The sequence below is a fragment of the Crotalus tigris genome, unplaced genomic scaffold (assembly GCF_016545835.1).
Source record: "Crotalus tigris isolate CLP2741 ecotype Arizona unplaced genomic scaffold, ASM1654583v1 scf7180000017944.260387, whole genome shotgun sequence".
Lineage (NCBI taxonomy): Eukaryota > Metazoa > Chordata > Lepidosauria > Squamata > Viperidae > Crotalus > Crotalus tigris.
In genome coordinates, this window is record NW_024096736.1 from 1 (window position 1) to 26,894 (window position 26,894).

At 37.8% G+C, this 26,894-nt stretch overlaps 1 protein-coding gene across 3 annotated transcripts in view; it reads left to right on the plus strand.

The window, feature by feature from the left end:
- Positions 1–60: 60 nt before the first annotated feature.
- LOC120308728 (fibrocystin-like) overlaps positions 61–26,894 on the plus strand; it is a 93,736-nt gene continuing 66,902 nt past the window's right edge. The window contains exons 1-6 of one of the 3 annotated variants that reach the window (XM_039345187.1): positions 61–264; positions 373–527; positions 1,583–1,729; positions 2,422–3,300; positions 5,699–5,867; positions 6,842–6,996. In XM_039345187.1, the coding sequence (XP_039201121.1) occupies positions 263–264; positions 373–527; positions 1,583–1,729; positions 2,422–3,300; positions 5,699–5,867; positions 6,842–6,996 (1,507 nt within the window). In that variant the 5' untranslated portion in view covers positions 61–262. Of the gene's footprint in view, positions 265–307; positions 528–1,582; positions 1,730–2,421; positions 3,301–5,698; positions 5,868–6,841; positions 6,997–26,894 lie in introns of those variants that run through there. The other 2 variants (XM_039345185.1, XM_039345186.1) reach the window with 2 other exon arrangements.

Below are 26,894 nucleotides of genomic sequence, written 5' to 3' on the forward strand. Positions count from 1 at the left end.
ACCAGATGAAGCCAGAACTCTCTGATCACATTTCTACTTGCTGATCCATCAGGAAATAGAAGGACACCCATGTCAGAGAAATGCTCCCTGATGGGTACTGTTTACCCATACATGAGTAACTCTTGGTGGTGACAGAAGACCTTGGTGCATTTGTAGAAATGTCAGCTTTTCAGGATTCTATTTCAATATCTTTTCTCCTATCCAAAGTGACAGGATCCAGGCACATTCTTCCTACCACTTACAAACTTGTCTTCATCAGTGAATGTAAGCATTTTAGTAAGCATTTTCTATTTTTCTTCATAGTATATTTGTATGCTTTAAAGGAAGTAATGTTTCATGGAAACTTCACAATATTTTTTTTGAGATTTACAGGATTATGGTGCAAGATCATTTGGACTGGCATCAGGGTGACAGTATTGTTATCAGTTCCTCTTCATATGAAGCCCATCAAGCTGAAATAATCACTTTAGAAAAAGTTAACAATCGTAGCATTAGGATCCGTGAACGTCTTCTCCATAGACATATTGGTATGCAATTTGTCTCCTTTGCTTAGATTGTATCATGAATTTTGTTTTGTACATTAAAGGCTACCCCAACATTCATTATTTCTCCTCAATAAACTTGCCATTATTCAATAGCGTTTTCTTTCTAGGGTGCCTTAACATTTTCATTGCTTTAATTAAGTAACAAAATGGGAATTACAAGTTATCCGTAAAGTAGTTAACCTTATGAAGACAATCAGCTGAAATAGAGATTTATGTCTGGAAGGGCAAGAGTTGGACTCCTGACCCAGCTACTACAAATTGACTTTAAGTTCACATGCAGAGGCTATGAATGTACAGTCTTCTACCCAACATTTTGCAGGGAAGATGCATCTGGGGTCTAAATATAGCTAATCCTCAGTGAATTATAGTAGCGCCTAGTTTAACCCAGCCATCACTGAAGTGATATAAAATCTGTTCCCATTATGTTCTTCTGGCACAATAGTTGGATAATTTTGGAAGATATTATAAGTCATGGGGAGAGATATACTATAATCAACATATATTGGACCAGCAAGTATGATCTCATCCCCATTTTGTATCTTTACCTCTCAGCTTAGTTTAAGGGCTGGTATTGCTTCTTAAGACATTTAAATGGGCAATCGGCACTTATACAATGAATGAATTGTCTCAATTATTTCTGTATTTAACTGCTGTCTCATACTACTAGAATTACAAATACTTGCAAAATTTTAGGTAGGTGCAATAAACTCTGACCTTATATTTAACATCTTTTTCTGAGATGCCATGGAACTATTTTAGGCTTGATCACAGAACAGCTAAGGTACTATGCTCCTCACTTTTGAGATATGTTTTTCTCTATATCAATGATTATTATATGAAATAAGGGGAAAATAATGTTAAAAGTGATAATAAGGTAAATGACTTTTTCCAAATGTCTGAATCTGCAATAAATTATGAAGTCCTACTGTACATAGCTTGGATATATGAACTGTTTTCAGAAGGGAAGAATTAGTAGAGATCCCATGTTTGGTTTATTATTCCACTTCTATTGTTTTCCATCATTTTGATCTCTGTAGGATATTCCCATAGATTAGAAGATGGTCAATGGATTCTCCTGGCTGCAGAGGTTGGGCTTCTGACAAGAAACATTCAGATTAAATCTGACATGGATTGCATAGGAAGACTTCTGGTGAGACCTTGGGACTATGCAAATCAAGATGCAGGTACTTGAGTATTTATAATTATTTTACACATGGTTCTCAATCCATATAGCTTAGAAAAACATAATTTAATTTTCTAGATTTCTCATGTATTTTTAAAGAAGAACATGAATTCATTTGATAGTTATCACACCAAACCTACTATTGTGGGTGAGGGTTTTTTTTTTTCTTTTCTGTTCAATAATTCCAATTCTCAGAGACTGCCTGGACAAGTCCTTGTGGTTTTCTTTACAAGGTTTTTCAGAAATAGGTTGGCATTGCCTCCTTTCATCAATTGACCCCCAAACCCCTTATGAATGTGGGAATTATAAATGATTTTTTATTTTATTAATAGTGTGATAACATAGTAATAATTACTGAGGAAAGTAAATGCAACTGAGTTTAAAACATGCTATTCGAAGTAAAAAAAAAACTATTATCCTCTATAGCAAATGTTATGTAGGCATCAATGAAAATAAAACCTGGATCATTAAGTAACCCCTTAGTTACTGTATTTGCTTTCTCTTTTTTTAAAAAAATGGAATAGTACTAGCTTAAGGATTTAGGAATTAAGAATGTCTAAAGTGGCATCAATAGAATATCTTTTACCATTGTTTTTATTTTTTAAGGCATGGAAGGTTATCTTGTTCCCCCTCCCCCCTTACCCCCCCCACTAAAGTTCTGATTCTTAAACATGTCCTTCTCCCATTTTGCAGGTGTGCTTCAACTTTCAAATGTTGAAATTTTGAACTTTGGATCTTCACAGTCTCCATCAGTTGACATTACAAATTCATCCAAATCTTTCATAATTTCCTCTAGCATTCACCACAGCTGTGGAGTTGGTATTCAAGCCATTACAAGTAATGGGCTCTTCCTACGTGATAATGTGATATTCAGTACAATTGGGCATGGTATACATTTAGAAGGCCAAAATCACACACTCATCAGAAATCTGGTTGTCTTAAGCAAACAACCAGGGACCTCAAGGTTCTGGGTGGCTGGCATCAAAACAAATACAGTAGAAGGTGCTATGCTACATAATAATAGCGTGGCTGGTACAGAACGGATAGCCTTTCATATCAAGGGTCAAGAATGTTTCTTAGCAAAAGACCTTTACAGTGGCAATGTAGCTCATTCAAGCCTTCATGGGGTTCATTTATATAAAGGAGATGGCTTTCCAAACTGCACTAAAATTACAGGCTTTTTGTCTTACAAAAACTATGACTATGGGATAATGTTTCATCTTGTAGGAAGTGTAGTAGTTGAGAAGGTGATATTGGTAGACAATGTCGTGGGACTCTTGCCAGTACTTTATGGACCATCTGCTAAGCTGTACTGTCACCAGAAAAAGCAGCACCTGAAACTAAGAAATTCTGTCTTTATGGCAACCAGCACTTCCTTTGACTGCATCAAGGACAGAATCCAGCCTCTTTCAGCCAATGAGACAAATACAGATCGAGCTCCACGTAATCCCTGGAGGGGTCGAATTGGCATGTTATGGCCATCTTTTACCTCGGACTGTAACTGGTGGCCTGATGCTCCATGGCATAAAATAAGAAACTATTCAATAGTTCTGGGAGTCACAACTCTACAAGGTTAGTACTTTAAGAGCATCTGTGGTCTAATAAATACTGAAATAATAAATACACTAATAAATCCTGGAACTACAAATGGTGCTTGGTGATTAAAATGTCATTTAAAGTATTCTTAGGAACCTCAAATATTTTATTAAAAAACTTTAGACAAGCAGATCTATTGTGGTGCTACAGTTTGTAGCTGACCAAAGCCCCAGCCTATGAATATTTTCCTAGGAATGGACTGATTTCAATGCAGCTGATCCTGATTTTGTATGCTTAATCAAAATTTAATACAGTCTTAGGTCAAAATACACGTCTTTATGTCAATTTTATTCTGTTTCAAGATACATATGTATACTTTTTCTAAAATAATCAGCACATTATTAAGACTTTTTCAATGACACCAACAAAAAAAAGAAAGAGTAGTTGTACTTGGGAGAGCAAAAACTTGTCACATAAAATATACAATTATGTAATAACAATGTTCCTCACTGTAAAATGGTTATAGAAGAAAAGACTCATTTAAATGGAAAAAAGACCCAAATAAATCTATCTATATGCTTCTGATGAAAGCGTGTGTGTGCCTCTGTGTAATTGTGTTTGTGTGTGTGTCTATCCAATCTCACAGAAAGCATGAGAATCCATGGTCATATTGTATATTCACTATATTCACTGAGTTTGTACATGTTAATCTTATCTAACATGAATAAATGGGGATGTGGTTTTGCATACTCTTCCCAAGACATATTAATATGATTATTAAGAGCCGTGATGGCACAGTGGTTAGTATGCAGTATTGCAGGCTAATTCTGCCATCTGCCAGTAGATCAATTCTGAACAGCTCAAGGAGGATTCAGCCTTCCATCCTTCCGAGGTCGGTAAAATGACCCAGATTGTTGGAGGCAATATGGTGACTATGTAAACCTCTTAAAGAGCACTGTAAAATATTGTAAAGCGGTATATAAGTCTAAGTGCTGTTGCTATTAATATGAAATATTGTTAAGAGAGCCAATTTTGCCTAGTTAAGACACCAGGCTAGAAATGAGGAGACTATGAAAGCTGGCTGGGTGACTCTGGGCCAGTCACTCTTCCCATCCTATGACATCAGACTTGGGTGTCAAGATCAGTCAATACCTGCCCCAATCAATGGATCAACACTTGACTGAACCAAAAAAATGGACCCTGCATTTGAGGAAAAACATTACGAAGAAAAAAAGTAAAAGAAAAAAATGTTAATTTTCAATCATTCACTTTAAAGTTACCTGCTTGTTTAATCATGGCAAATTGACTTATTTGGCTTGCTTAAATTATCCATAATTGTAACTAAATATAATTAAAAGTTGACATTGCTTGCTGTAGTTAACCATAATTCCTCTCTTGGCTATATAGGAAAGATAGGAAGGAAAGGAAAAATTCATGGCCTGATGCCATTCATTTTTCCTTGTTTATATCTTGTCAAAGTAGGGATAGAAATGGACTCCCTTTAGACCTTTGGAATTACAAGTCTTCAAATTATTTGACATTTGCCATGATGATATCTGGTGTTTAGAACAAAAGGAGGACACTAGGTTGGTTATTCTTGAACTAAACTATGCTTAGCATGATATCTACATGCAGCTGTGATTTTCTCCTGTCCTACTGAGAAATAGAAGAGAAATGGACACAGCTGTTTATTTTGCTGAAGATTTCCTCCTGAAAACAAAAATGAAGACATTTCGAATAATTTTAGACAGAACATTGAAGCATCGATTCAGTAAGCCCAGAGACAAAGATTTCTCCCTGGAATCAATGAGATCTTTAACTGAATCCTAAAATATTAATCCTTTATTTAAAAGGGGGAAAAAAGGTTTGCAAACCTATGTGAACAGACAACTTTTACCTCTAATTTCTACTTCTAGATAATGTTTTTTAAAAAAGTGTCAAAAAGCACTATCAACAATTAAAGCAGCTACATTATACCACAGACCATACACACTGATGCAGCTACTTCATAATTTAGAGATATTTATTTGTATCCCATCTTTATCAATTTTACAAATAACTCAAGCAAGATAAATATATCCAACATACCTTCCTCCTCCTATTTTCCCCAGAACAACAACACTGAAAGGTGGGCTGGGCTGAGAGAGAGAGAGAGGGAGAGAGGGAAAGAGGGAGAGGAGAGAGGGAGAGGGAGAGGGAGGGAGAGAGGGAGAGGGAGAGAGAGAGAGAGAGAGAGAGAGAGGGAGGGAGGGGGAGAGAGAGAGGGGGGGAGAGAGAGACTAGCCCAGATGGTTTTCATTGCTAAGGCAGGACTAGAACTCCCAGTTTCCTTCTTTCTAGACTGGTGCCTTAAACACTAGAGCAAACTGGCTCTCTGTATAAATTAGTCGAGTGCTGCCATTTTCCTACAGAGTTTTTACTTTCCCTTTATCAGATATAACCTTTGATGGTTTTAGAAAGAGTTGCTATACTGGGGACCAAGACACCTGCATCATGACAAATCCAGGACATGGAGGCATCTTGCATCTGATCACATCTGAGCAGACCAGAATGCTCCATATCAGTGAACAAAATATGTTCTACTTTCATCCGCTGCAAACGAGGTATATTTATAATCACTTATAAGTAATCCATTTTGGATCATTCTTGCTGAGATTTCCATAATAATTATGTTTGATATATTTATAATCTGTGGTACTATCACTGATCTGTTCTTCTTAGAGTTGCTTTCTCCTATTTCTTGTTTCATCTTATTTTAGCTCCAGTTAATCAGTTAAAAATGTCTAATATGGTATTCCAACACTAGAATAGAATAGAATAGAATAGAATAGAATAGAATTAGTCAAGTGTGATTAGACACAAGGAATTTGTCTCTGATGCATAAGGTCTCAGTGTATATATAAATAGCAAGTAATGGATTAAACAGTTTTCCAACAAAATATATCATTGCATTATGTCTGCCACTTGAACAAAAAATGAACGCTGAAGAATGTGTATATCTGGATACATATACTGATTCAGGAAGAAGTTTGGTGCACTGGAGATGTTCCCCATTCTAGCTCCCATCAATACTAGATAGAATCATTGCTTTATGTTCAGGCAAAGCATCTGCAATATCACCTGTAAAACATTAAAAGAGCATACATGCATCACCATCTTTTTTTAGAGAGTTTATCTTTTATTATCACTATTACAAGACACTGAGCTTGTCAGCTGGAAAGCTGACAGTTCGGGTTCAAGACCTGAGTGTCGCACAACAGGGTGAACTCCCATTACTTGTCCCAGCTTCTGCCCACCTAGGAGGTCGAAAACATGCAAATGCAAGTAGATAAATAGGTACCACAGTGTTCTGTGTGCCACTGTGTATAGTCATGCTATCCACGTAACCATGGAAGTGTCTTTGGACAACGCTGGCTCCCTGGGCTAAGAAATGGAGATGAGCACTGCCCCCTAGAGTTGGACATCTGGACAGAGGAAACCTTTACTTTTACCACTATTATGCTGTCTCCTATTTAACTGACATGTGTATCAGAAATTGGTCTGTTCCCAAGTCTCATATTTTTTTCTTTCTCGTCAGAGTAAATGAACCTAGCTCATCTGGTAATGCAATATGTGGGAACTCAAGGAAAGCTCTTTTCAAAGATTTGGATGGAAGTGCCCTAGGATTGGATTCCCCTGTATCAGTTTTCCAAAAATCAGAGTTGGATTGGGAACAAGCATGCCAGGATGCTGGTAAGTTGCCAGTCATGGGTAGACAGCAATACCAAAGGATGTTATATGCAAGAGAGAGCAACTTAGAAGGAATCGAGTGCTACTGTGGCCATTTGAAGACAATTATTCCAGAAAGATGGCAGTATGACAATAAAGAATTTAGAGTCATTGTCTCAGGGGTACAGTTTCCAATTGTATATGTCTCTCCTAGTTCCAGGGCAAGTAACTTAATTCAACATAACCTTTATATGTATTAACGGCAGCCTGGTCCACATTTATTCTTCAATAGAGCAAGGTAATTTTATTCACTTTTCACAAGCGTTTTGAAATCCCTTAATGAGAGATGCTTTCTAAACAATTGACCTAATAAGATTTTGTGTGAATCCCATAGAGAATGGTAGGCCCGCCGGCATCAAGTCCTGCTCAGACTTTTTAGAGTAAACTGCCTTTTCAAAAGAGCTATTTTGTTATACAGCCATGTGCTGAAAGTGCATGCAGTGAGACTCGGTTCCCATCCTGATTAAGACTGTGCTGCGACTCCAGATAAACTCTTTAATTACAATTAGTATCTCTGGAGCCTGCTGTTCATGATGGTGGCCATTTTGCAGAAAAGTTACTTCAGCTGGATAGGAGCTTAATGCAGGGGACTGTAATTAATCTCATTTTCCATCTTGCCCTGGAAAGCGATTAAGCACAAAGAGAACTTTAATCTTTAAACCAAATGTTTAATCTTTAAATAAAACATCTAATGTCTTCCAGGGTAAAAGGCATTTCTCTAAGGATCTGTCTTAGAGGCTGCTTAGAGGGCTGATTAATTCACTGTCTTGCACAGACGTGATCTTCCCCCCTGCTTTAGTTGACCTGATTATGAATCACAAGTCAAAAAGTCAAACACCAGGTTCCATCATCTTTAAAGGCAGGTTTATTGATCTTTATGTTCATGCACGTATCAGGTCATAAGCTTCTAGATTTGTCATTAGAAAACAACCATCTTTGCCATTTTAAGAATTTCCAGAAGAGTTTTCTAGAAAAGGACATTTATGGAATTCATTGAGAAAAGGCCCTTAGAAGGATTTGACATTGAGCTAATAATCAGTGTCATAAAACTTTTTTTTAAAAGAAGAAATTGATCATCCACCTCTGTCTTAAATATACATTTTGGGATTCTCTTTTTTTTTAATCCGCTTCTCATTTTCAAGTCCAAACCATGGACAAGAATCATATCTCCCTAATTTTAATGACCCATCATTTATAGAAGTCCTTTATAATATATCCTTTATCTGCTGCACTACTTTGTGGTGAATCCCAAAGCATTCATTCATGGAAGTTCTATTCTGAAAACAAATGAGATGCTTTATCACCATATTTTTCTTTTCTGGTATATAAGTTAACTTTTTATATTATGGTTTATTTTTATGTATCAAGCTTTAATTGGGGACATTGATTTTTATGATGTATATTATAGGATAACTCTTTGGTGAAATATTGAGATAGTGGAAAATAATACCATGCGAGGAAATTTCTGTTCCTGATAACTATTAAGCTATATTCCCTGAGTATACGTAGATACAGAAAGCATATTCTGTATCTACATAAAACAATTGCAGAGCATAAACAAGATGACACTGATGGAGATACTGAGGATAAGTACAGTTACCAGAACAATGAGGGGAAAGGCAAATCTTAAATCCGAAACAGGCAGAAAGTATGGCAAAGAGGCTCAGACAGAAATCTTCATAATCACATGAATATAAGAAGGGGAGGAGGTATAGCAGACCTATAACATTTATTTCATTATAGCCCTTCTCAATAACAATATTCTTAGTTTCCCTGTGAAGTTGATTTCTAGTGTGGTTTCCATAGTGAGGCTAAGACAGTGGTGGGATTCAAATACTTGAACAACCAGTTCTCTGCGTGGATACAGGCCTGGGCATTAAAGGCCTAGAACGGACTTCCAGAAGTGGCATCCATGCACTTCTGAAGGGCCATTCTAGGCCTGGGAGGCATCCTCTAGGCCTCTGAGGCCTAGAATGGACTTCTGGAAGCAGTCTTCATTCAGCCAGTTCTCCGAACTCAACAAAATTTAGCTACCAGTTCTACTGAACTGGTGTAAACTGGCTGAATCCCACTGGGCTAAGAGTAACTGAAGTTTTTACTGTTTTCTTGCTATCATGACTGTTTTTATGCACCTTGAGAAGTGTTAGAACAGGAAAGAGATATTAACTAGATTTACTCCCCCTACTATCATAATCAACCAACTAACCAACCAACCAATTAAATCAACATAATATAATGTAAAAAAATCAGAATAATGTTGAGGAGCAACATCCTCTAATACACAAAGGAGAAGTGAATTTATAAACAAAGGGGCCTACTGGAAAGTTAAAAACATTTTCCAGAATGCTACTGTGTTATCACGGAAAAGGCTGTTAAACACCTCTCTACACACATATAAGTAGCCCTTGAGCTATGACCACAACTGAGTCCCAAATTTGCATTGCCAAGCAAGACAATTGTTCAGTGAGTTTTGCTCCATTTTACGACCTTATTTGCCACAGTTGTTGAGTGAATCACTGCAGTTGTTAAGTTAGAAGAACAGTTGTTAAATGAATCTGGCTTCCCCACTGACTTTGCTTGTCAGAAGGTTGCAAAAGGTGATCACATGAGCCCCCCGGGACACTGCAATTTCATCAATACTTGGCAGTTGCCGAGCACCCGAATTTTGATCATGTGACCATGGGGATGCTGCAACACCCACAAGTATGAAAAATGCTCATAAGTCACTTTTTTCAGGGCCGTTGTAACTTCAAATGGTTACTAAACGGATGGTGATAAGCCAAGGAAGGGCCTTTTTATGCACTGCACAGATATTAAAAACTATATCTGTCCACTCCGAACGGACCTGAAAGAACAGGCTAGGGAAAGATTGTCATGGAGAAAATCTATCTATGTGGTTGCTATGAGTTGAAAAATCACTTAATGGCACATAATAAATTCAAAATAAGAATTTTAAAACATTGGAAGAAAAAGCAACATAAAAAGCATGCCCTTAATTTGTCACAAGGTTCACTAATTTTCAGCCACCTTCTGATTCCTTGGACTGTGAGATAATTGAGAGGTGAGAGGCATGTTTGAACAATGAAGGGAATGGATTTAGCAGAAAGAATTCCTCCCTGAAAAGTTATAACACGTGAATGGAAATAATACTTACATTCTTGACATCTGTTCTGAGAGAAACTGAATTTATAAGGTTGCATCAGAAATGAATTTTAAATATGGTGAAAAATAGAATTCAGAGGACTTTATGATTAATATATTTGACTGATGTTGTTCAAAGAACAGTACAGTAATTGTTTATACATTGAGAGATGGATGACAAGACAGCTAGACTTTATAGTTCCCAGATGAAAATTAAGTAAGTAACAAGGTCGGCCTTCTCAAGAGTGAATAAGCCTCACACTTTACAGGATTTGCATGTGAACTTGAAGAATGGCATTGCCCTAAATTTCCCTGGCATATCCATAACGAAGACAAACTGCTGAGTGTCAGTGTGCAGTACTTGACACAGAAGAAGTGCTGTGTTTTGCAACAATTAATTTTGCAGAGGAAGCAGCCTGTTTAAAGATGCCTGCAGCACTCACTAAAAGTTGTGTTGTTTTTCAAGGCCACCAGATACACAGTTGGCTAGGCTGCCTAATAAACAAAACAACAATGCAAAACCCGTTGCCTGGTGGGGCTTGCTAGAGAAGGTAAAATGAATAATGCTTACCTGCCAGGGGTGGGTGAAGATAATAATTGTTTAGCCTGCAGCAGATCTCTGTAAGGGTTAAAAATGATAGAGATATTAGGTGAAAACTGTAAAATTGTTTGGTTTGAAGCTTTCAGCAATACCCAGACTGTTATTTACCGGACTTGGTCGATTTACTTCTTAATGCAATAATGACCTGTGAAATGAAACGTGAGCTAGACAATTGTTCCTCATTGTTTCCAGTAAAACATTCTTTCATACCCCATTAAACCACCATTAATTCCCTATGAAAGAGAAGCCAGCACAAATACACTGAACCTGGTTTTCCTTTTTCTCTGTCATGAGAGTCCCTCTTTTTGCTTTGTTCCTCTAACCCTGTCATGTTTGCTGTAGGACAAATGGTGTGCTTATAGATTAAGTTTTAAACAATATACAATAAAGCCATATAAATATTGATTTAAGGCTGCTGTTGTTCAGTCAAGTTCTGCCGTATTCATCCTATGTGCTGTGTCTGAAGTCAGGGGAGTGCAGTTACTAGGAATGGAGGGGATAGATGCAAGACAGGGACTCGCAACGGGAACAGCTCATTTCATGCCTTTATTGCTTTTGAAAGACTTAAGGATAGGCAGAAAGGCTTGCTGTTAATTTAATATGAACCTCCCTATTGCACATAATTCTTTTGCCTGCTGTGCTGCAGTGTCCACATCTATTGCAATTTGAGGTGAATTCTTGAATTGGTTACCCAGAGAGAGGGAAACTCAGTCTTCAAGTTGTGCTTGTATGTTGTAAACCTCCCAAAAAGGAGAAAGGGAAAAGGAGAAATGAAGTGGATTATTATTATTTAATGATGAGAACAGGACAGAAGAGAAGTCTGTTATGTAATTATAAGTAAAACTTCTATGAGGGTATCACAGTGGCTTCATAACTGGATATCCAATTCAGCTATCCAGGTGATCACTTCTGGCGTTGCTTCGTGCAGATCTTCTAGGGAACCAAAGAATGCATGTCATGGACAATCTTGCACAAAATGTTTAATAATAATAATAATTAAATGTAAGGAACCATAGGAAGGAGAACAAGGAATCCATAGGAATGGGACACAGTAAAAAGAATGGATGAAACCATGGGGACAGAAAACATAGTTGCCTATAATGAAAAACCCGAATCCTGGGAGAAGAGAGAAATTTCTGTGTAGTGGGGTATTTAGAGGTTGGGAGTGGGTGATGGACAGAGAGAAGGAGAGAGGTTTACAAATGTTTCTGTCTAATATAACAGAGAAATCTGACAGAATGCAAGCCTTGCTTTCTGTGAAATGGGTCTTGTAGATGAAGTAGCTAGCTGTGAGAAATGGGAAAGTGAAAACAAGGTTAGTTTGGGGAGCACAGTTGCTTCAGCAGTTTCCCTACTGGTCCTCTATGTCCTGAGCAAATTATTAAAACACTTAGTTTCCCTCTTACTTGCTGTGATCTTCATGGCTTTTGGGGTACGACACTATGTATTGGTGCCTGTTTTTCTTTCTTCCTTTATTTATTATGGTCTTAGACTGGCATATGCACATAAAATCCATCACAATTCATAAATACAAAAATAACAAAGGATCCAAGAGGCAGCAAAAATGATCGGTTGCTTGATTAAATAAACAATCAAATAAACATTTGAATGCTTTTGTGAAGTTTCATGCAGAAAGCTTAAATGGATAAAGGATGTAACAAGCTTTGCCTGTGTTTTAATTGTCTTATCTTTTAGGTTTTTATGTTGTAGCTTCTTAATTTGTGAATTGCCAAGAATACTGTGATTGCAGCGGAGCACAAGTTAGGTAAATAAATGCTGTCCTGTTCATTAAAGCAATCCTTTCGGTAAAGAGAATGCAATTTTGTCACACTATCATTTTCATATATGGATTTTTTTTTCCTGCTTGGAGTCTGCCTGTACAAGCCCCTGCAGGGTTTTTTTGGCAAGGTTTTTTCAGAAGTAGCTTGCCATTGACTCCTTACTAGAGCTGAGAGAAAGTGACTGGCCCAAGGTCACCTAGTTGGCTTTGTGCCTAAAATGGGATTAAAACTCACAGTTTCCAGCTTTCTAGCCTGATGCCTTAATCTGTTCACCCAAAAATTCACCATAAATATAGATTTATGAGAGAAATAACTGGTAGCATTATATAATAATTCAAGAAAATTAGGCATGACATTTGCTAATGAACTGAGACAATTTCATAAAGGATGGAGAGGACCATCTTCCTCTCCCCTCCAGGCAGTCTTGTCCCCCTCCTTTGGGCTATTTTCTTTAATTAGGAGCAGTCTTCAGTCAGATGTTCTGCTGGTGCTTTTCCTAGTCAAGCCCTCCTTTCCTTCTCCAATTTTCCCCCTCTGGCTCAGAAGAGTCAGTCAGAATGACAAAAATAGGGACCAGAAAGAGCCTTCTAAAGGGGCTTTGCCTCAGTTTAACTGTGTAGCAATCCAGAGCATCCCATCTTTGGAGCACAAGCCAGAACTACAAATTACCAGAAGCAGACAAAGAAAATACTGGCATGAAAATAGTTGTAGAACAAAGGTGTCAAACTGGCAGCCCGCAGGCCGGATGCGTCATGCACAGGACGTGCCCATGCTCCACAAAGACAAAAAACGTCATGATACACCATGATACGTCACATTACACAATTGAGTTTGACACCCGTGTCGTAGAAGGTACATTTAGAATGCTCTGGGAGATGCACACATTTTATGGCTTTTTAATTTTTTTCCCATTTTCATTAACATTAATCTGATGTGACTGGAATAGCAGAGCAACCATGAAATATATTAGCATTTCCAGGGATCGCTTTCAAAGTCTAATCTTTTTTTATTTTTACATTTCCCCTTTCTATTTTTTGTGTATTTTCGCATATCTGTTTTACTACTAATCACAGGATCTTTCTGAGTGGTATGAACCTCTGTATGGAGCACCGAAAACTTACAATTTATTTGATAAAATTTTAAGTTAAATTTTAAAAATGTATAACAAAAAACATAAAATAGCTTCTCACCTTGCTAAGATAGTTCTTTTTACAGCATGAAAAACTACAGGTACTCCTCAACTTATAACTGGTCCCCAGGACTACTTATAACCTGAATATGAAGTTCCAATGGTCACCCCCACATGGTCATGTGATTCTATGGGATCTTGGCAATCAGCCCACATTTATAACCATTTGCAGTGTCCCCACGGTCACATGACTGGGATTTATAATATGCTTTTTTTCTTGAAAATCAGTATTTACTTCCAGGTTTGGCAAAAACACCTATCACAGTCATTGATTTCCTTAACTATCTCTTTGTTCACTTAACAATCATAGTGATTTACTGCAAAAAGGGTCATAAAATTGGGCATAGTCAACCAATTTTAACAAGCAACTTGACTTACACCCATAATTCCAGACTCAATTACTATCAAAAGTCAAGGACTACCTGTATATTCAAAGAAGCATCTGTGCTGCATGAGAATACAGTGGACAGAATAAATTTTGATTTCAGCAAAACATTAATGATATACTCTATGACATTCTGATTAGCCTGCTAATTAAATATGGGCTGGTTACTATAATAAGTGAGATTTGTTCATCAATATTTATTTGTTAAAGTAGAATGTGAGTATTGCATAAGGTGGTGCTCTGTTTTCTTCAACATTTATATTAATGATTGGATGAAAAGAAAGAGACAATGTTTATTAGATTTGCATATGACTCAAGATTGAGCACAATAGCTAATACCTAGAAGCAGCTGGCCTCCATATTGTTTGTATTATGCTAGCAAAAGAAGTTACTGCTTCAAACAGCAGTAGACAAGTGCTACATCCCCAGGTGCTAAAAAAAAAAAACAACCCACCTTTTTGAAACTTACTCTAAACATTGCCAGATTGAAAATTGATTTGATTAGACTCCTCAAATAGTTGAAAAGTGTTATATTGGTCTGTGTTCTATCTTTCCCAAGGATAGAACACAGAATCATTAACATAAATTTACAGGATGGCAAAAAAAAAAAAAAAATCTCCAACAACTTGTTAGTGAAAATGAATTACCAAAGTGAGCTCCATTTCACTAGATGTGTTTAAGGAGATCTCATGGATGCATTGATTTAAATCTCCACAATAAGTTACATTTGATGGCCTCAGCAGTTTCCTTCCAATTCTTTATTTTTATTATTCTATCTCCTTTCAGCCTTCTACCTGCCACATTCACACAAGCTCTGATATTATACTAATCTATTTCCTTTTCTTAACTGCAGAAAGTTAACTCTCTCCATTTATAAAATGATACATTAGATAGGATTACCATGTCTATCATGCTGGTTATGACCACAAGGGTTGTTCTCTTAAGTCTCTCCACAAGAGAGATTGGTTGCACCAGTAACCAAGTCATTCCTAAGTCTTATGCTACGACATTACAAACATTCACTGCATATTTGGGATACTGTGTGATATAAGTTGGGATTTTGTAGAATTTCCAGCAGACGGGTAGGAAAATGAAGTAAATGAAACTCTTTGGAAGGTTACATTAGTCTTTCCAAAAGGAATATGGAGACATTGGCTAAAGCCTGAAAAAATATACTCAAAATAGAACCAACAGTTTGCATCTGTGAATGGGATCTCATTTTCTGTTTCTGTTAATCACTACTGACCACAGTGAGCTGGAGGCTAGAAAATAAAGTGCAAGGATAAAGAAAGGGGAACTGATTTTATTGTTCTTGTCATGAGATTTTAAAGAAACATGGCATGGAAAAAATGTCAGCAAAAATCATGACCCAAATCTCTTTATAAAAGAAATGAGTTCATAAAAGGTACAAAGAACTTGGAATTGCCTGCAGGCTGTTACATATAGAGGGTGAGTTTCCTAGTAATTAAAATTCACATAAGACAGAAGTAAGCAAGTATACTGTATATTTGAAGCTTGGGAAAAGAAGCACTCAGGGAGTAGTTTCCTTTGAAGAGCATTTCTTAACAGCTTCTCCTTTCTATGAAGGTATGAAATTTGCATAGAAATGGTTTTTATATATGTTTTAATAATGAATCAATCCAATTTGGGGCCTATGTAATTTCTTAATTGTGTTTCTATCAGCCCTCTGTTCCTGAATTGTGCATTAAATTTATTTTGCTTTATGGTTAATTGGACAAAGTGTACCTTCAGCTGCTATTATGGTGCAAATCTTCCATCTTCTTCCATTTTTAGAATCAAGTCTCTTGCTTACATATAGGTAGGAACATGTTTTCAGTGATATGCACAACACTTAAATATATATTTAAAATGATGTTTGTTGTTGCTAGTTGTGAAGTCATGTCCGACCCATCATGACCCCATGGACAATGTTCCTTCAGGCCTTCCTGTCTTCTACCATCTTCTGGAGTCCATTTAAGCTCACACCTACTGCTTCAGTGATTCCATCCAGCCACCTCATTCTCTGTCGTCCCCTTCTTCTATTGCTTCTCAATCTTTCCCAGCATTAGGCTCTTCTCCAGTGTGTCCTTCCTTCTCATTAGGTGACCAAAGTACTTGAGTTTCAACTTCAGGATCTGGCCTTCTAAAGAGCAGTCAGAGTTGATTTCCTCTAGGACTGACCGGTTTGATCACCTTGCAGTCCAGGGGACTCGCAGGAGTCTTCTCCAGCACCATAGTTTGAAGGCCTCAATTCTTTTGTGCTCAGCCTTTCTTATGGTCCAACTTTCACAGCCATACATTGCAACTGGGAAAACCATGGCCTTGACTATATGTACTTTTGTTGGCAGGGTAATGTCTCTGCTTTTTAGTATGAAAATGATGTTACAAAAATGTAAGTTATTTTTCCTTTTTACTGCCCTAACAAAATCACATTGGGATCAAGTTGTTGAAAAATCTGAAAACATGAAGCAGTGTAGAAAAGGTCTGCAGTGATGGGAGGAACTATCCATCACTTTCCCTCAACCTTTAAAGGAAGCGGTGGTGAGGCCCCTCCTCAAGAAGCCTCCCCTGGACCCAGCTGATTTGAAGAACTTTCGTCCTGTCTCCAACCTCCCCTGTGTGGGGAAGGTTGTAGAGAAGGTGGTGGCGTCCCAACTCTTGCGATCCTTGGATGAAACTAATTATCTGGACCCTTTTCAATCTGGTTTCAGGCCCGGCTACAGCACTGAGACTGCTTTGGTCGCACTGACCAATGACCTCTGGCGAGCCCGGGATAGGGGTCATTCCTCTATCCTGGTGCTTCTTGACCTCTCAGCAGCTTTCGATACCATCGACCATGGTATCCTTCTGCGTCGTCTCGGAGAGGGGGTGGGTGGCACCGTATTGCGGTGGTTCTCCTCCTACCTCTCTGACAGGTCGCAGTCGGTGTTGGCGGGCGGACAGAGGTCGACCCCTAGGCGCCTCGATCATGGGGTGCCTCAGGGCTCGGTCCTGTCCCCCCTCCTTTTTAACATCTACATGAAACCGCTGGATGAGATCATTCGGCGACACGGGGTGAGGTATCATCAGTACGCGGATGATACCCAATTATATATCTCCACCCCATGTCCTTTCAGTGAAGCAGTCGACGTGATGTGCCGGTGCCTGGAAGATGTGAGGGTATGGATGGGGGTGAACAGGCTTAGACTCAACCCTGACAAGACCGAGTGGCTCTGGGTCTTGCCTCCCAAAGGTCAACTGGATGGTCCATCATTAGTCCTGGGGGGGCAAATTTACCTCCCTCAGTGCAGGCACCGCAATTTGGGTGTCCTCCTGGACTCACAGCTAAATTTGGAACAACATCTATCGGCTGTGGCCAGGGGGACCTTTGCCCAGGTTCGCCTGGTGCACCAGTTGCGGCCTTATTTGGACCAGGAGGCTTTACTCACGGTCACTCATGCCCTTGTCACCTCAAGACTGGATTACTGTAATGCGCTCTTCATGGGGCTACCCTTGAAGAGCATTTGGAGGCTGCAGTTGGTTCAGAATGCAGCCGCGAGAGCGATTGTGGGCGCGCCAAGGTACACCCACGTGTCACCTATCCTCCGCGAGCTGCCCTGGCTTCCTGTGGGTCTCCGGATGCAATTCAAGGTGTTGGTTATCACCTTTAAAGCCCTTCATGGCATAGGGCCAGGTTACTTACAGGACCACATACTGCCACACAGTTCCCAGAGACCGGTGAGGTCCCATAGATTGGGCCTCCTTCAGGTCCCGTCGGCCAGACAATGTCGGCTGGCGGGCCCTCAGGGAAGGGCCTTTTCCCCCCGAGGTTCGAACTACTCCCACCCTGCCGGCCTTTAAGAAAGCCGTTAAAACTCTCCTGTTCCGGCAGGCCTGGGGCTGATGTCCCCGGGGGGGGGCGGGATATGATCAGACTCGTGGTATGATTGTATTATTTTATTGTTTTATTGTTGATGATTGTTTTAATTTTGTACGCCGCCCTGAGTCCTTTGGGATTGGGCGGCATATAAATAAAATTAAATAAATAAATAAATAAATAAATGTATTTCATATTTCTCACAGAAACATACAGATTGAGAATTTGTGAAGATCTAAATTAGCTGGGAGAACCTAGGAAGCTTGGAATCTTTGCTGTGGAAAGATTCACTGAAAAGTAAACTAATTCTACCATATTTTGGAAAATGCCAAATATACCCAATGAAGTACATTCTAGTCTATTGTACAAACTTATGCCATGATTCATTTGGCTTGGGGAGACCTGACAATTTTTTCAAAGCACCCATCTGATTAAGCATCAATTGGTTAGCAGGAAATAATCCACATCTAAGTGCTCCTGTTGGTTTTAATTTTTGCCAATCCTCTAGCCATCCACACAGCAAAATATAGTCAGGACTGAAGGAGCGAGGCACAGTCAGGCAATTCCATCCTGACCTTACTATTGTAACCCTTAGCTTAAAAAACTACAATTTGGTATGGCAGAAGACCCCTGCTGATGAAAGTCATGCCCTTGACTATAATCAAGATAACCTATGAAAACTGAAATTTCCCTGATAGTTGTTGGTATTAACAAAGATTAAAATATCTGAAATAAAGTTTTCCATCAAATAAAGTGTGCATGTGCAGTCATCTATGTATCTATGTGCCACTTAGTGCCAGATCCAACCTTAATGGAAAACATTTTTTCCATCTTTGCTATATAAAAACTTTTGCCTTATGGTATACATTGTTTTAATTAAAATCCCATTATATTATTAATATAATATATCAATAGTTTCAATTACTGCACCCAGGAGAGCATTTTTTAATTGTCAGAGGTGAAGGAAGAGAAACTAAATTGAAATAATATATTGACCTATTTTTTTGTATAAGAAAAAAAATAAGGAGCATATATTTTAATTATTTATTTATGAAAAATTAACTAAAAAAGAAGGGATTTTGATAATTTACTCAGAATAAATTCTTTTCTTTTAGTATCCTACAATCGAACTTCAAGTGATAAAACTGATTAGTGGTAGGAACAGGACAAATGAAAGGATTTTTTTCCCAGGCAGTGAATAATGAATTTATGCAATATAGACTGCATGGTTTGATTCCTGAAAAACACTACTATTATCCAGGAAAAAACACTGTTATCCAAAGAAGGTAAATTGTTGTTGAAAGGCAATATAATGTAATTGCTAAATATTAGGAGCAAATCAGGTCTTCCTTCCTTCCTTCCTTCCTTCCTTCCTTCCTTCCTTCCTTCCTTCCTTCCTATTGGACTAACATGATTTACATTCAGGCCTAATATAACCGGACTGTTTTCATGAGTTTCAGCTTTTCTATGCCTTTTAGCAACTGTCTAGTAGACAGAGATCAATGGGTGAATCTTTGGCAAGTATTTCCCAAGGAGTCTGACATTCTGGTAGGATCATCAACCTTTGTGAAAAATGCAGTTCCATAAATCCTAGGATGTTGCTGTACATGATTTTGACATTATTCAGGTGAAAAGATCCATCATGGGAACTACAAATTCCAAGTAGCCTGATGGTCTGGTCAGAGGCTAGCATCTATATAAACTATAGGGTTATTGTTGTTTCCCCAAGACATTGTTGTGATGCTGCTAGGTAGAGACTATGAACTTGTAATGGGTTCAGTGTTTCTCAAAAGAGATAACACCCCCTTCTGAACTTTGACAGATAGACAACAACTATGACAAATGTGCCATGTTTAGAGATAGAAGGACTGCAAACACTATGTTCTATTGCTTTAATATAAAAGAAAGGGAGGGAGGTAAAAAGAAGACAATTTTAAAAGAACACATACAGAAAAATAAGGATTCTTATTTCTAGTTGAGAGTTGTATTTTGAGAAGCTTATAGAAACTTTTACAAGATTTTGATCTTAATTATAAAGAACAAATACTTTTACGTGGGAAAAAGTTTTTTGCAAGACATAACAGATAAATAAGTTTATGATTTTAACAACTGGACATTAGAAGAGGCAAAAGATTCTAGAGGGAAAAAATGGAGAAGCCTACATGTGTTAATTAACTGGGACCTACAAAACGAAGCAAAACATTATAGCTCTGAAAATATAAGGGAGACTTTTGAAAAATGGAGTCAGAAATTAGTATCCCCAATATCAACAGTATCAGTCATGATGTCTGCCTCTGAGGATACATTATGTCCAAAATACGTTATTGAAGAAATGACAGATGTGCAATGAAGGTATTAAAAGTGGATTTACAAATTACAGGCTAAAAGAATGACTTGAAAAAGGATGTCTCACTAGATATATAAAATAAACTGGCTGATGTTTTAAAAATCAAAAGAGAAATACAAATGATAAACCAAAAAAAGCAATCTGAATACTTTTTACTTACTGGATTTGCAAAATAAATGAATTCTAGCAGATGACATTTGGACTTCATATCCCTATGTTTTGGTAGCCACTTTCTCCACTTCCTTCTCTGTTATATCCTTCTGCGTATAACAGTAAGTATTGTGGCACAGAATACAGTGATAGAAGCGTCAAAGACAATGAAGTATGGCATATATGAAAAAACAATCAGAACTGTGAAACACCCAGCTATTTTTAAAATACAAGCTATAAGTGAATAAAACTAATAGCTTAAAAAGTAGCTTCTTTTTCAAAAACGTCTCAGACATATAACACCAAGATTCTGAGAGAAGGAAGGAAGCTTTGCATGCAGAGTTCCCTTCTATATCTTTATTTGGAAACTTATTTTCTCTGTTGACTTCCAAATATTACCATTTAATGAGATACACATTTCCTTCATGTATTTTGAACATATTCCAATACCAGCAAATACCAGAATTTCAAATGTTATGATAGGATAGGTTCTTTATTAGTTTGTTTTCTTTTCATTCTCTCTGTTTTGACTATGTCCTTTTTTTATTATAAATCCTTGTATTTCCAATCAAGGAGTCTGACTAATCTGAAATGCTTCCAACTGAGGTAGATAGCTATTCTTTACAAATTGTCCCCAAACTAACCCAGTGAAGCCAGCTGTTCTGAAAACAGGAAATTGAGCAAGCCAGGTTGATCAAGAATATGGGATATTTCAGATAAAATATGTTTTTAAAAAGCTTATTATACTGCAGGTTCTTATTGTACATAAAGTAGAAAAATATATCCAAAAGAAAAAAAATGATGTATACGAGAAAGGTAGTGATAATCTAAATATGGTAGAATCAAAGTCAGCTGGTTCTCTAGAGTGAAAAACATTATCTTTATTTGAATTGTTATTTTGTTGAGGAATGGACAATTAGAATAATTTTTACCTTAATTTTAAAGAATTGAGGTGTATTGAATCGAACACAAAGATGGGAAGTTTAAATGACTTTTATAGGAGTGTACCAATACCAAGACTTGAGAACATATTCTATCAACAAACAATTTTTTTGGGAAACCTGAGATACTAAGGGAGAGACAAAGTTATACATAGAGTGGAGTAAATAAAATGTTAAAAATGTCATCAAGAGATCAACGTCATATCTGGGGGAAAAGGATCAAGTACAGCTTGAGTGTATGTTTTCAGTGGGAATTAGCATTTGGGTGGACATCTTTTTCCAACTATTATCTCTGCTTATATTCTTAACTAAATTCTCTTCCTATTTTGGATATTTTATTTTTTTGTTTTATCTTCTTTGGAGATAAGTTCTACATCTGACAGGTTAATTGGTCAACATTGACTAAAACCATCAATTAAGCAATAAAACTGTGAAAATAATTAAGGTGATCTAATTTATTTTAAAGTCTGTTCTGTTCTTGCATTGTCTTTGTCTTAAATAACTTTTGTTATGATAACTTTATTTAAAATTAATCCCCACTGACAAAAGAGGGCAAACTTTATATATTAATTTGAGCAGTAATTATAGCTTATGATGATATAATAATCAATGTGATGACAGTGGAGTTTGATATTATAAACTGATTTTTCAGGATTTTTCTTGTCAGGACCATTTCATAGGTAGAAAAAGAGAGCTGGGGAAAATCAACACAGTGGACTGTTTCAAATATTCATTGGTTCCCTACATATATAGTTCCTTACAAATATGTGCTACATATTTTTTAAAAAGCAGGACTTTAAAAAAAAGTTTAATAATCCTTGTAAATTGTCATTCGAGTGAATGAGATCAATTCTAAATCTTAAGAACAACTGTACAAATGCCAGGTAAATAGAAAGGTTCATCTTTTTAGATAAGCCTCATGGTATGATGATAGTTAAAGAGAAAGAAAAGAACATTGCAAGAACTAAGTCCAAAAATGCAGTTGCAGTTGTGTCAATTGGGTAATGCTAATGACACTTTGAACTTCAGTCTGTGTTTGCTATCAAGATCAATTACTTGATGTTGTTGGTTTTAATGCTGCTGTCATTTATGATTTCTCAGGACATATGTTCAACATTGCACCTTCCTGGCCTTGGCAGTGTGCCTTTTCTGTTGCAACCCCTGCCTTATGCAACACCGTCTCCTCTGAGACCTGACAGACCCCCCCCCATCCTTTTAACCTTTTGGGGAGCACTCAAGACATGACTTTTCCCCCAAACATTGGGCTAGGGTAAAATGAAAATATTGTCTGTTGCATCAGGAAAGTGTGTTTGTGATGCAAGGTTCTTCTGTCTTTGGTTTTATTTTCTATATTTGATTTTTTTTTATGGCTGTATATACTGTTCTTATTTGCTGTAAGTCACCACTGTGATGTGTCTATGCCTAAAAAGTTCAGACTCATCTAAGCTCTGGTATTCCCTATGACACTTTATGGAGGTGAAAGTTGAATTTTTAAAAAAGCAGGATAGGAAGAATGTTGATGGTATCTGAGGAGACTCCTAAGAATACTGTGGACAGCCAAGAAAACAAACTGATGGATCATCAAACAAATCAACCCAGAAGTCTCATTTGAGGCACACATGATCAGTCTCAAATGATCCTATTTGGATACATTATGCTCTCTGGAAAAGGCTCTAATGCTGGGAAAGAAGAAAGAAAAGAAAAGAGGATGACTAGCAGCAAGGTGGATTACAGAGGAAATGAGTGCATGGTTGGGGAACTCGGAGGGCTATCTTAAGGATACATTGTCATGGAGAATATCCAGGGCTTTTTTTCTCATAGAATGCCCAGAACGGAGTTCCAGCACCTTTTTGGGATGGAACCTTGTAGGGTAGGCAAGGCGGGTTGTATGACGTGTGTGAGTTCCGACACCTTTTTTTTTTTTTTTTAGAAAAAAAGCACTGAGAATATCTATCTATGTAGTCACTAGGAGTAAAAATGACTTTATGGCACATAATCAGTGACTAATTGGCCCATCTGGCAATAGCCCTGGCATATGGGAAAAAAATCGCAGTTTGAATGTATGAAGAGTGAATAGTAAAGATTAATGACTGAAATGAAAGATAGTAAAACATGATAGAAAAAGGAAAAACAATTACAAGAGAAACTCTGAGTACTAGATGAAAAGTATTTGTAGATATATTAATCTTGCCATTGAGTAAATTAATATATATATATATATATATATATGTCTTTGGTTGTTCGGGTTTTCTCCCGCGTAAAATTGGAAGTGTCTTGGCAACGTTTCGACGAAGTCACATTCGTCATCTTCAGGCTGGTGTTTTTAGCTTCTTGCTTTGAGCAGCAATGTGTGGGTTTAGCTGTTTCTTCCTTTTAACTGCCAGTGAGGGTATGAACTGATTGGATGGGAGCTTGGCTGTGTTCTGATTGGGTGGAGGTGTGTGCTGAATGGTTAGGGGCTTGGCTGTGCTCTGATTGGCTGGGGGAGTGTTCTGTTTGGTTGTGCTCAGGTTAGTCTGAGTTGCAGAGGGGTTTAAGATTTTGGGGTTAGGGAGTCGTTTGTCAATAAGGGCAGGTTTCCAAAGGGCTGGTAGGCGGGAGGTATCATCTCGCTTGTTCATGCTGTGTGGGCGTTTTTCTATCTCGATGGCTTCTCTGATTATTCTGTTATTAAAATGTTCACTTTTGGCAATGGTTCTGGTATTTTTAAAGTCAATTTCATGTCCTGTGGCTTTAAGGTGTTGGACCAGGGAAGATGTTGGTTCCTCTTTTTTGACTGAGTTCTTATGTTCTTCAATGCGTGCACTTATTCTTCTGTTGGTTTGTCCGATGTATATGGTGGGACAAGTGGTGCATGGGATTTCGTATACTCTTGATTTTCTAATTCAATTTTATCTTTGGGGTTTCTAAGGATGGTGGATATTTTTCTGTTTGTGCAGAATGCTGTTTTGATGTTGTGTTTATGAAGGATCTTACTGATTCTGTCTGTGGTGCCTTTTATGTATGGGAGGAAGGCTTTGCCGTTTTCTTGTTCTTTGTCTTGGATTTTGGTGGGGGTTTCTTTTTTGATTAGGTTTGTAATCTTATTTCTATGGAATCCATTGGATGTTAGTACATTGGTGAGAGTGTGTAGTTCGGGTTTTAGGTGTTGTTCGTCAGCTAAGCATTTTGTTCTGGAGATGAGTGTCTTGGCTACAGAGTTGATCTGTGCTGGTTGGTGGTGTGAGAGAGCGTGCAGATAGCGGTTTGTGTTTGTTTTCTTCTGGTAGATGGTGTGTCCTAGGGAGCCATTGGATTTCTTGTAGACTAAGACATCCAGGAAGGGAAGTTGGTTGTTAGCTTCTGTTTCCATGGTGAACTGTATTTTGGGGTGTAGGCTGTTGAGTGTGTGAGGAAGTTGTCCAGTTTTTCTTTCCCATGTGGCCAGATTATGAAGGTGTCGTCTACGTATCTGAGCCAGAGTTTGGGTTTGTGATCCGATTTTTCTAGAGCTTGGGTTTCAAAGTGTTCCATGTAGAGGTTGGCAATGACAGGTGAGAGGGGTGATCCCATGGGTGCTCCTTCTGTTTGTTTGTATTTTTGTCCGTTATAGATGAAGTATGTGTTGGATAGGCAGTGGTTGGTCAGATCTAAGATGTGTTTGGGGGGGTTATATTTGTTTTGAATAGCTGTCAAGGCTTCTTTGATAGGCACTTGGGTGAAGAGGGATATGACATCGAAGCTCACTAGTAGGTCGCTGGGCTGTAAGCTTTGTTTCTTTATGATCTCTATAAACTGGAATGAGTTTTTTTACGTGTGAGGTGATGGATTCTGCATAGGGCTGTAGTTGTTTGGCGAGAAATTTGGCTAGGTTTTGTAGAGGTGAGCCTATGGAGCTGACTATAGGTCTGAGTGGGGTTCCTTCTTTGTGTATCTTGGGGAGACCATAGAGTTTAGGGCATCTGGATGATTTCTCTCTGGGAATGATTCTTTGCTGGATCTCTTCGCTAATGGGGGAGGCTTTTATTTTGGTTCTGGTGGTTTTTTCCAGGTAGGTGGTGGGATCTGTATTTAGGGGTTTGTATGTGGAGTCTTGGAGTAGGTTGGTTAATTTGGTTTGGTAGTCAGATGTGTTCATAACCACCGTGGCGTTGCCCTTGTCTGCTGGTAGGATTATTATGCTGGTGTCTTCTTTCAGGTTACGTAGTGCTGTCTGTTCCTCTTTGGGTAAGTTGCTTTTGGGTGGCTTGCTGGTGCAGAGGATGTTGGTGATTTTGAGTCTGATTTTGTTAGCGTCATCGGGGTTGATTTTGGTCAGGCTGGTTTCAACTCCACATATAATGGTTTCAGTGGGGATGTGTTTGGGAGCGACTGCAAAGTTGAATCCTTTGGAAAGGACATTGGTTTCGGCTTTGGTGAGGATCCTATCTGAGATGTTATGCACTGTTTGTTTCATGTGTGGCTGTGAGGGAGGAGGGGTTTGTTTCTGGCGTTCTTGTAGTCTTCGGAGTTTGTTGGTGTGTGTATCTGTCTTGAGGGTGGTCTGTGTTTCGGCTCTCCAGACGGCGAGTTGTTTGGATTTGTCCCAAAGTGCGGGGTGGATCTTGTTGCTGAGTTTGAGGTGGAGTGTGAGGAGATCTTTGTTAATTCGGTCTAGGAGGAATCTTTTTGTGTGAAGTTCATTTCTGATTAGTTCATACCCTCACTGGCAGTTAAAAGGAAGAAACAGCTAAAACCACACATTGCTGCTCAAAGCAAGAAGCTAAAAACACCAGCCTGAAGATGACGAATGTGACTTCGTCGAAACGTTGCCAAGACACTTCCAATTTTACGCGGGAGAAAACCCGAACAACCAAAGACCTATATACAAATACCCGCGAAAACCTCAGAAAACATATATATATGTATATATATATATATATATATATATATATATATATATATATATACGTATATATATGTATATTAATTGCATTAATATATAAATAATTATATATAATTAATTATATTATATTAATTAATAATATATTTAATATATTATCAATATATTTAATATAATATATTTAATTAATATATATTACATTATTTGTTGTTGTTGTTGTTAATTGCGAAGTCATTTCCGACCCATCGCACCCCATGGACAACGTTTCTCCAGGTCTTCCTGTCCTCTACCATTTTCTGGAGTCCATTTAAGTTCACACCTACTGCTTCATTACATTATTAACTATATATAATATAGTTAATATGTAGAAGTGGCTTGGAACAGAGTGAAAACAATTATGTTACAAAGTGCCACAAAAGTATGTGGAGTTCCACTAACTGGAAGTATATAAAAGATTGCTTGGTGAATTGATAAAATGGTAAAAGCAGTGAATGAGGAAAATGCATATAAGGAATTATATTATTGCAAAAGAATGAATATGAGAAAAATATAAGTGCATGGAGAGGAAAAAACAACTGCAAAGAATGGTTGAAGAACAAGAAGCAGTTAA